We start from the raw sequence: 10,812 nt of genomic DNA, 5'->3' as shown, positions 1-10,812 counted from the left end.
ACAACGCATGAGGAACTTAACGTTTCGTATGCTTCTACATACATCATCAGAAGTATAAAGCGGTTAGTTGCATTACAATAAATTTAAACGAGACGACTAGTACCTAATATGAGGAAAACCGGTACCTAATAAGGAAAGAAATGACAATGGATATAAATGAAAATAAACAGACTTAAAATCTGCTGGAAAAAAAAACGTATAAATGGCCAGTAGAAAAGAAGTTTCTCACTGCCAACATTTTCATTGTGCTGGTTGCAAAAGTTGTCTTGTCACGCAATGGTCCTCTCTTTGAACAGCAATACTATTCACGGTCATTGGCGAACAAGTGAGGTCATGACCCGGGGGAACTTCGGGAATTTCTGGGTGGGGATGTGCCACTGGGACCCTGGAACCCTTAGCCTATACCAGAGCTAGTTCAGCTGAATTTTGCTAACTTATACTAGAGTAAACTCCCCAAATCCCCCCGTCTATCGACACTGTTGAGGCTGATTTGCGTAAATTTAAACTTGCCTATTTGATTTTTTTATATTTTTGAGTGGCAATTCCTGGTTTCCTTACTCTAGATAAAATCTTCAACCAACCAGTCAATTTTGTGAAAAATGATACCCTATTCTAGACCCAGACACTCTGATTTATATACCCTATTCTAGAGTAAACTGCTTGAAAACCATACTCTCACAGCGGTACATACCTGCATAGCCCATTTATGGCAGTGCCTCCCCCTCCCCCTCCCCCGGGGGTCATGGCTGAAGTTTATCAATATGGATATGATTTTGGTGTAACGACTAGAGTAAAGAAAACAATATGGTGTTGCGCGCGAGAGCGAGATCGTTAAAAATCTCTCCAGTGTATCTCAGCTTGTCAAGGCTTGTGATCGTGCCATGAGCAGTATCGACTATAGTCCCGCTATTGTGCAGGGGTTCAAGTACGTTCTGCATGCGTCTGGGCTTAGATTTCAAAACGTTCTTTTGTCAAGTGAAAATACGATTGTACGAAGTATCTATATATCATATTACCACAAAAATTCTATGTACTTGAATTTTTGACAAAAATATTACTCTTGAGACAATTGTAGGCCTCTATGGTTTTCAACTTGGACTAGTGTTCACGGGTGAGCTCGAGCCCTGGGCTGCGAGGAGATGAATGATGTGATGCAGATTCATAGCCAAATATGTCCGAGGCAAGTTCTTGCGGAGGAGTTCGCAACTGGGATCAGGGGCCGGGAAATGAGATTGTGAAATTACGTAACATCACCGACAGCCGTAAAATTACTTGGGATGTCACACACGATTAAACCTTTTTTCGCTCCACAAATTTCATTAAATTAACCACATAACTCTTATAATTCATAAACCCTCACCTATACATCTGTAAGAGTCAGCGCAAACAACTTACAAGTTGAATTATAAGAGAAAACTTGGGCTCGTGGCTCTTACGAAATTTTTCGTTGGCATTCCTAACTCACGTGGACATTGTGTACCAGGAGAAAGGTCTTTCATCACCTTTCGCTTCTAAGTCAGCTTGACCAATGAGAAGGCTAGTTCCAGTAAACCTGAGCAAAGGCGGTCACCAAGCAAATTATACAAGAAGCACTGGAAAGCTGACATGAGTCACATTTTTTACAACGACAACTTTAACCAAGAGCGGTGTAGTCCTTCCCTTTAAAGATTCAGAATGAACAACCCAGATACTCAAAACAATACTTTCCTCTTTACGTCCGAGTCTGTTGGTGAGGGACATCCTGGTAAGTTTCAACAGTAAGCTTAATTCGCGTTTCAATTGCTTTAGCACGCCGTTCTGAATGAATTTATGAATTGTTCAGGTGTCGGTCGGTCGCAGTTTAAAGTTCACCATACAAACACTGAAACGTGGTACCGGTACATTTTTTCGTAGATAAGATTTGCGATCAGGTCTCTGACGCTATCCTGGATGCTCATCTTAGGCAGGATCCCAATGCTAAAGTTGCGTGTGGTAAGTGGAAGAAAACCTCTACTTTGGAGAGGCGTTGTTTTGAAAAATCATCCTGCGCAATAGCTAGTTTTCCGTGGTTAGTTAGGGATCGGTAAGCGTATGTCAGTTTATAACCAAACCTCGATTATACTGAAAGTTAAAAAGTGTAATTCACCCTTCATCGGGCTGTCCAGTCGATTTAGTTTCGAATTCAATCTCGAGAAAGTTTTTCATTTTGTACTCGATGTACACAAGCTTGGGTCCTGTCGGAACATGTGTTTCTTGGGACGTTGTATCGAGAAGCTGGCGTTTGTCTTCAACGTTAAAATACTTCTGATTATGGTCAGAATGACAAGTTTATGCCACACTGTTGTTAAATGTTAACCGTTCCTGGTTGTTTTTCGTGGGCATGGTTCCATGCTCGTAGTGATTTCCCGGGAACTCGTGATATTGCGAAATACATTTAATATTCATAGCTTTTCACATGGATTCATTTGCTTGTCCAGTGTTCATTGAATCTATCTTTTTTCAGAGAAAAATCATTTCTGACGAACTCTTTTGCGTTTTTTCTGGGTTGTAAATATTTCTATGTCAACCCGCTCAGCTTAAGTTCCGTTTTGAACTTGGGCAAAATCCCGCCAAACCGGTTCAACTGATGTAAACATTATCACGTTGCGTAGTTTACTCACGTAGTATTGTTTTCATTCTCTACAAACATGATAACGTAAAATTTATCCTCCTTTCAGTTTAAATTGTAAGAAAACCATGTTAAACGGGTGTAAAAACTGCGGGAAAGGAATGTTGATGAATCAGGCGATAGTTAGATTTTTTTCGACATCCATCGAAGTGCTAATGATCATTCATTCGTAAAACTCATCAAACTCGGATGTGTATCCTAACAGACCTGTTTTTGTCCAATTCCAAAGAGGGTTTTTTCCAGTCAAGCCAGTGTTGTGGGGCGACATTTAAGCGCTTGGCATGAAAATAGGTCTCGTGATTCCTTTTACACCACAGAAGACACGTAATCATTTCAGATGACTTTAATCATGAGAGCAAATCATAGCGTTGTTTACTTGCTAGTGCCACACTCTCATTTTGACTTGATTATTAACGTATTTGTGGAAGTCTTGGTCACGCTAGTCAACTGTCTTTTTCCATTAAGGTATGATTTAGTTGTGATGTATTTTTTTGTTTTGTAGAAACCGTTTCCAAGACTGGCATGATTCTTGTGTGTGGTGAGATCACGTCTAAGGCTGTTGTGGACTACCAGACTGTTATTCGTGACACTGTCAAGAAGATAGGCTATGATGACTCTAACAAAGGTCAGTGTTAGTTTTGGCATCTAATTAATGTGTATGCAGATGTAAACTCAAAATTAGAACTTGCATTAGGAGCAGTCTTTGTGAAAACTCTCTTTTGAACTGGAGAGTAATAGATTTATTGTGGTCTTGTATTGATTATGTTTTGTACATAACAAATTGAACTTGTTAGTGATGAGTGAAGCAACTGATTGACTTGTTTACTCCTCTAGGTTTTGATTACAAGACCTGCAATGTCTTGGTTGCTCTTGAACAACAAAGCCCTGAAATCGCTATGGGAGTCCACACTGGAAGGAAAGAAGAAGATATTGGTGCTGGTGACCAGGGCCTTATGTTTGGCTATGCTACAGATGAAACTGAAGAACTTATGCCTCTAACTGTTGTATTAGCCCATAATCTCAACAGAGTGCTTGCTGAAAAAAGACGAAATGGAAGCATGAAATGGGTGCGACCTGACTCTAAGACTCAAGTTACAGTTGAGTACAAAAATGAGAATGGTGCAGCGATCCCTCTCAGAGTACATACCATTGTTATTTCAGTTCAGCACGACCCTGACATCACATTAGAAGAGATGAGGAAACAGCTGTATGAGAAAATCATCAAGGTACTGTAACATGTTAGCTTTTATCAAGAAAAATGTCATTGAGTTTAAAACAAACCAGCATTGTCTCAAAAACTGTCTTGCTGGTTGTGACTGTTGATTTTAGTGGACTGAAAGATGACAAACATAACTAGAATACCTAGTATGAAGAGTTGATTAGTGCCACTGGGTACAGTTATTTGAGAGGTAAGTTATTGATTTAATCTGAATGTTTCTTTAACAATGTGACTTATTTTGTAGGAAGTTGTCCCTGCAAAGTACCTTGATGATGACACTATCTACCACCTCCAACCTTCTGGAGCATTTGTGATTGGTGGCCCTCAGGGTGACGCTGGTCTGACAGGAAGGAAAATCATTGTTGACACTTACGGTGGATGGGGTGCTCATGGAGGCGGTGCTTTCTCTGGAAAGGACTTCTCTAAGGTTTGTATTAATTTGTTTTCAAAACATTTAAACTTTTGACTGGTTGCCATACATGTACATTTATTTTTGTCATGGAAATTTGGTGCTTATAACTCTCAAAAGTATCTCTTGATTACTGAATTTTTTCCTTCAGCATTCAAATGTCCAAAATTGTATTAAAAGTGAAAGGAGAATTCATGTTTCCTATGTCATGATTTTGGACAGTTATAACCTTTTTTTTTTTGCATTTATCAGGTTGACCGCTCTGGTGCATATGCTGCTAGGTGGATTGCAAAGTCTCTTGTAGCAGCTAAACTATGCCGTCGAGCTCTTGTCCAAGTCTCGTATGCCATTGGTATTGCTGAGCCACTTTCCATCACTGTGTTCTCGTATGGAACTAGCAAAAAGTCTGAAGATGAACTGCTCAAGATTGTCAGGGAGAACTTCGATCTTCGTCCTGGCATGATTGTTAAGTAAGTACCAATGTAATATAGGTGTATACATTAAGGTGTTTGTAAGAGAAATGTATTTTAACTGATTTGGCAATTCACTGCAGGAAAGGTTATTTTAACGTTTGTAGCACTGCATTTAAAGAACGGCAATTTCTAAAGCTCATCCACCAGCCTTCTCTTCAAACTTATATCATGCTGTTGCTTGTGCTTTTGTTTCACTTATAAGAATATTAAGTATTGCAAAGCTCAATTTTTGATTTCTCACAAGGGTTCCTTTTTTCCTAGGGCTCTTGACTTGAAGAAGCCCATCTATCAAGATTCATGTGTGTATGGTCATTTCAAGCCTGGTTTCACATGGGAAGTTCCCAAGAAGCTGGTTTTCTAAGTCATTTACCACTTTGTCCCTGGAAACATTTGTGGAAAGTAGACCCATTGGAGTAGACGAGAATGATTGAATTAAAAGTGATACATTGGAGTTTTCAGTTCCAACCTCACAACCACAAATATAGGAAGACACATATATATGAATTTTGACAGTTTTAGTTTAGACAAAATAATATGAAGTATTTTTGTTCAAATACCAAGTGTATAATTGTTTCTACAAGTGTTAGCTCTTCTATTCTGCTGTAAAAGAAATTGCAAGCTCATTTTAGTAAGCCAAATAAAAAAAGGGAAAAGCTATTTTATAAAAAAATGCAGAGAAGTAAAGAACCTTGTGACAAAATACATTCAGACCTAAATTATATTCATTATTTATTACCAAGCAGGCATTCCAAAAGCCTTGAATACAGTGAATGAGAAGCGTACTTTTTTCTTACTAAGGACATTCCACACTTGCATTCTCTTTTGTTTTAATGTTTATGTTTTTTTTTTGTCACGTAATCATATTGTTGCATTCAACATTTTAGCATGTAATGGCAATAAAGGCAATAAAGGGCATGGATTTGTCTTATAAATATCATTCTGATCTGTGTTTGCTGTGGGATACTTTTGATGGCTTTAGTTAAGCTCAATGGGTTGGGCAAATATGGAGCTTTGAGACTATTTGATGGATTTCATTGCCTTTGCCAGAAATATTTTCCTTTCAAGTTCAGCTTTTTGGAGGCATATTTGATAAAATTTGTGACTTGTTTGCCTTAGCCAAGTAAATTGTTAACTGGGAGTTAAATAGTGTTATCTTTGTTCATTGTTTCAAATACGTGAAATTTTGGCAGACAAGTCTGGGTAATGAGTGAAGTCTTGCAAAGGTAGCCCTCAAAGACACCAATAATTTGGAATCCTAATAAGAAAAACCGTATCCTGGGAAATTAGATTTTCTGTCACTGGACATAGCATAAATGCACTACCAAGATGTTGACAAGTAAGAGCTACTAAATGAAGAAGTAAGTTTTTGAAAGGGAGGAGCCAGAAGTATTATCGGACTGTTGGAAGACAAACCCTGTTATCAGCTGCCTGCTTGAATAATTCCCTTCCCTGATTGCTACACATTTCTTCTTTTGTTATCTATGGCTGTACATCAGTATCCCAGTTTTAATTTTTTTCATGATTGCCTTTGGTCTCAAACTGTAATTGAACCTTCACTAAGAGCCACTTCTCTACAATGGCCACCTTTTTGGTCCCATTGGACAGTCCATACATTCACTCTTAGTTTAACCTCTCTATAATGTCCACCTCTTCAGAATGGTAATGGCCACTAAAACTTGTCCCAACTGCCAAAATAACCTCTTGATAATGGCCAGTTATTCAATGACTGACGAACAGTCTATACAAGACAATAACAATCATAGTTGACTGGCAATCTTGTTCCCAGAGTCTTCGTTCCCCTTGACCAGTGGTCAGAAAACAAGAGCCCTGGGAGCAACCATTTTGAAATAACCGAATTCTGGTGATTCTGCCCATCTGATTTGACTGCGTAGTCTGCATCTATGGCACATGCCTGAAATGGTTGCTCCCAGAGCTCTCGTTTTCCGACTGCTGGTCAAGGGGAACGGAGACTATGGGAATGAGATTGAGTTGACTGGAAGATCTGCTGTTGGTCAGCAGATGATCACCTTGGGCATGTGTAGTTGAATCTTGCCCTCAAGGTCTTGCTTTAGCGTTGCTTTTGCCTTAAGATTGCCACCTCCCACCCACCTCTACACTCTTGGTTAAAGGAGGGCCATGTCCAGCTAAGTTCACTTGTTCTCCATTGAGAATTCAGTGTGACAGGTGCCAAGGGGAGGGACCCATTGGAGGTTGCCATGGTTATCCCCTTATTTGCATTTTGCCCGCCCACTTGCTTATTGTCTGCTTTGCTGTCAATTGGCGCCTACCTTCCTCCATTTGAATATTGCTCATCAACAAGTTAATAGACCATTTAACAGTTGTCTGTTCAGTGACCTGGCCTCTAGATGGCAGTGATGCTGGATTTGACCTTGTTTTGATACAGACCTCACTGCTTTTGCTGTGTGAAACAAGTTGTTCTGATCCTAACTAGGTGCATTTACATGACAAAAGCAGTGAGGTCTATATCAAAACAAGGTCAATTCAAGCCTCGCTGCTATCCAAAGGCCAGGTCACTGAGCAGACAACTGTAAAATGGTGTATTGTAAAAAGTCACCAAACTTGATCCATGCTGTACATTGCCAGTCTCGGTTTCTGTTTAGTTTCTGTTTTATTGATACATTTTTTATTTACATATGATAAAGGAGCATTTTCTGGAAAAAAATTGTTGCAAACCCCCCAAAAACAGGTGTCATTACACCCCTATCTCCCCATAACAGCCACCTCTGTCCACACTGTGGCCCTTGTGGAGAGGTTTGACCATACTCCTAAAGGACCTTTTCGACTATGTGGAGGCCATTTTGAATTCTATTGTTTCAAATAGCTATTATGGGTTGCTCAGGGGGCAAATACATACTAATTTGCCTCCTGAGCATCCCACAATAGCTATTTAAAACAGTGGAATTCAAAATGGCCGCCATATCCCCGAAAAGGTCCATTACTTACATTACTTGCTAAATACTCCTCTTGAGCATAGTGTCTTATGTTTTTAAGATCCAAGCAGATGATGTCAAGGTCTCCATTACATAGTACATGTAGCTGGGGTCCTGGGTAAATCCTTTTTTCTCTAGCTATTTGAATATTCTCCATTTCATAGGATTAAAATAAATAAAAAAAATATATTAGTATGTGAATAAAAAGCCCAGATGAACAGCTTAAATTCAAAAGTAATAATATTAGAACTGCTACAAATTTATGTCTTGACTTAAATCTTTATTTTTATGAGAATTACCAATGCTGCCTCTGAAAACATAAAACCAGAATACAATAAGACCTCTATAAAAACTTTCACTAGCATTTTTAATGAAATTATTTGCTAGCAATCAACACTTAAGCAACTTCACGCACTTTTAAGAGTTAAATATAGAACTACTGTTAACCTGTTAACTCAGTCATATACTACAGTCACGAGCCCTGTATTTTTCCACACAGGGGAAAGGAAATGGTGCTACAGTTGAGAAGAGTTGAGTACTGTTATGTGGTTAGATAAATGTGCTTACAGGAGAAAATTTGCAATAATTAACTTCATAACATTAACATTTTGATCGAAATTTTACGATACAAAGTTAGTTTATTTGCAGAAAAAATACTCAAGGCTAAACTTGCAATAAACACTAATGCTAATATGACCACCTTGGAGGCCATTTTACCTTAAAGGAGCTCAGTCATGGTGTGCACATATTGAAAAGTTTAACCTCAATTTTTCAAATTTGTCGTTTGGAATCCATGTCAATCTTCTCCATCCTTAGCCATCCTTGTTCCTTTATGGTTTATCATTATGTCTCTAAGCAATAGACCACAAGTTTTTATTGTTTATAGGCTGATAAACCACGCAGGATGTTGGGAGAACACAAGAAGAATTCGTAAATCATGAGCTGGAGGGGAGTGATTTACGAATTCTTTGAGTGCTCTTCCAACATCCCAAGTGGTTTATCATGTCTCTAAACCATAAGAACTTGTGGTCTATTGCTTTTATATGACAATTCAGAAGACATGCAAAATTTCTATGAGCTTACTGGCACAATAAACCATGGCTGATTGACCAACCAGAGTGCACACATTCATTTAATTATTATATAAACCTTATTAAACTGTTATTTTCAGGTTTCCTAATTTTGTATGTGGCCAAAATAACTCAAAATACTGTGACTGAGCCCCTTTAACAAAATCTTAAAATATTTAAGATGATCACCCAAGAGTTACCCTCAGGCCAAAGAGTGGTGGCCATACTGAGCGATACCGACAGGATGCTTGTAAGGTGGTGCGCCATTCTATCACAATTCATTAAGATTGTTTAGTAAAAAAAGTTACCAGCATTTGATGACAGAAATCATTTTGATTTCTGATTTATCTAGAAATACTCTTTATGCCATTACTATTGGCTTTTAGTATCACCCAACTAGTGGACTAATGCAAATCCTGCATTTTAATTGGCTACGCTACTACTTAAGGGCCACGGGTCAATAGCCCATTTGGCTTTGCCTCATGGGCTATTGACCTGTAGCCCTTGCGGGCTACGGGTCTAACTGTTAATTAGTATAACTCTAGCAACCTCCTACCACGAATGGCATTCTCTGATTGGCTACACTACTGACTATCTATTCTGTGATAGATAGTGAGGAGAGTGCAAAGTGCCTTGGTAACAAAATGACGTCCACTTCTTAGTGTTTTTGAAGTGTCTGTGAAGAGGATTTAGATAAAGTTTTGAATGACTAGTAGATTTATACTAAAACAATTAGATTATTCGCACTCGATTTCTATGTGTGACAGTTAATGAGCAATAGAAATCTCAAGGTCCTAGTCCTGTATTAATAGAAATTAATACAGGAAATCAACAGTATCATAACCAATAGTCCACAAAACCGCAATCATTAGAACAGTTGATGAAAAAGTGATTGTATGTGGTATATTTATATTATAATTTATAATACACGTAAACACGTTAACACAGCATGCAGCTCATTGTGAACATTCTGGTCTCCCTTTCAATATAATTCTCCTTGCTCAACTTGTGGGAAAGTCTGACAATTCATTTGAAATTAATGATCAGTATCTCTGGGTGATGAGTTTCTTAACTTCCTACCAGTCTACTTGACAATGTGCTGGTATTGAAACTCGAGGAGAAATTAACTGTGGAACTGATGATCACTCCCAGGAAGCCTGGCAACATGACTCATTACTTCCAGATAATGGTAAGCTGCTTCTGCACAGTATTGTAGGAACAGAACATAAGTTGGAGAGTACCAGTGAAACCATGCTCGGCCTTTCAATTTGTTTTTCACCACCCCAAACCAAATTCAACTGAATAGGAAATAACATAACCCAACAATCTTCGAAAAAATGATCAACAAACACTTGAAAAGGAACCTAGAAAATTAATGGAAAAAGACAGAGATCTACACCACCATTGCAAAAGGTGTAACTGACACAAGTAAGCATGCAAGACAAACACAACTCAAATGTAGAGTATGATCTGTAGTTCTTTAGTAGTCTCTGACAAGTCACTGAGGTCTCTTTCTTTGTCACACAACATTCAGTGTCAAGGTGGCTCCCTATAGTTTTATGATCGCACAGTCACTGAGGAAGAAAGCTCAAGTAATCTGCGTGCGCGCTCGAAGGAAAACGTCAGTGTTTTTGGATATTTTATGACATCAACATGAGCACAAAAAGCAAAACTGACAGTGAATTTTCTTGCGTTTCCTTTCGTGAAATTCGTACAATTTGGCAGATTGGTAGTAAATATTTTACTTTAGTTGGAGCTCGTTTTTCAGGGAAATCTATAAGACCAGGTTTTTTGCAGCAGTAAAAGACAAATTTGAAAAAACTGAAAAAACTGCCTTTACAAACCATACTTCTTTTTTATTTATAATTTGTATCCTGCTGGAAGCGATGTGCTGTAAAAATTTTGGAAGATTTCACCGCAGGAAATTCAAGAAAATCACAAATAAAGCCATAAAAACAGTAAAAAAACATGTTTGGGCATTTATAATTCAAGACTAAAGCCCAGAATTTTAACAGAGATGATAGCAAAACACTATTTAATTAT

General features: G+C 38.3%; 1 protein-coding gene across 1 annotated transcript; it reads left to right on the top strand.

Moving 5' to 3' along the window:
• Window positions 1-1,605: 1,605 nt before the first annotated feature.
• LOC145499512 (S-adenosylmethionine synthase-like) lies at window positions 1,606-5,680 on the top strand. Its single transcript, XM_081479031.1, has 7 exons — window positions 1,606-1,744; window positions 1,894-1,971; window positions 3,150-3,272; window positions 3,482-3,873; window positions 4,111-4,293; window positions 4,528-4,745; window positions 5,010-5,680. The coding sequence occupies exons 1-7, from the start codon at window positions 1,675-1,677 to the stop codon at window positions 5,107-5,109; spliced, it is 1,164 nt and encodes a 387-aa protein (XP_081335157.1). The 5' UTR covers window positions 1,606-1,674; the 3' UTR covers window positions 5,110-5,680.
• The last annotated feature ends 5,132 nt before the right edge of the window (window positions 5,681-10,812 follow it).

This window comes from Orbicella franksi, chromosome 10 (genome assembly GCF_964199315.1).
Source record: "Orbicella franksi chromosome 10, jaOrbFran1.1, whole genome shotgun sequence".
In the NCBI taxonomy this organism is placed as follows: Eukaryota; Metazoa; Cnidaria; class Anthozoa; order Scleractinia; family Merulinidae; genus Orbicella; species Orbicella franksi.
The sequence above is the reverse complement of the archived record's forward strand: the minus strand, read 5'-3'. Positions and strand labels throughout refer to the sequence as shown.

Bases quoted from the DNA above. Each gene is read 5' to 3' on its own strand.
- LOC145499512 (XM_081479031.1), top strand. From the start codon at position 1,675: ATGAACAACCCAGATACTCAAAACAATACTTTCCTCTTTACGTCCGAG. The intron at 3,273-3,481 runs GTCAGTGTTAGT...TTACTCCTCTAG, and splicing joins CTATGATGACTCTAACAAAG to GTTTTGATTACAAGACCTGC. The intron at 4,294-4,527 runs GTTTGTATTAAT...TGCATTTATCAG, and splicing joins CTGGAAAGGACTTCTCTAAG to GTTGACCGCTCTGGTGCATA.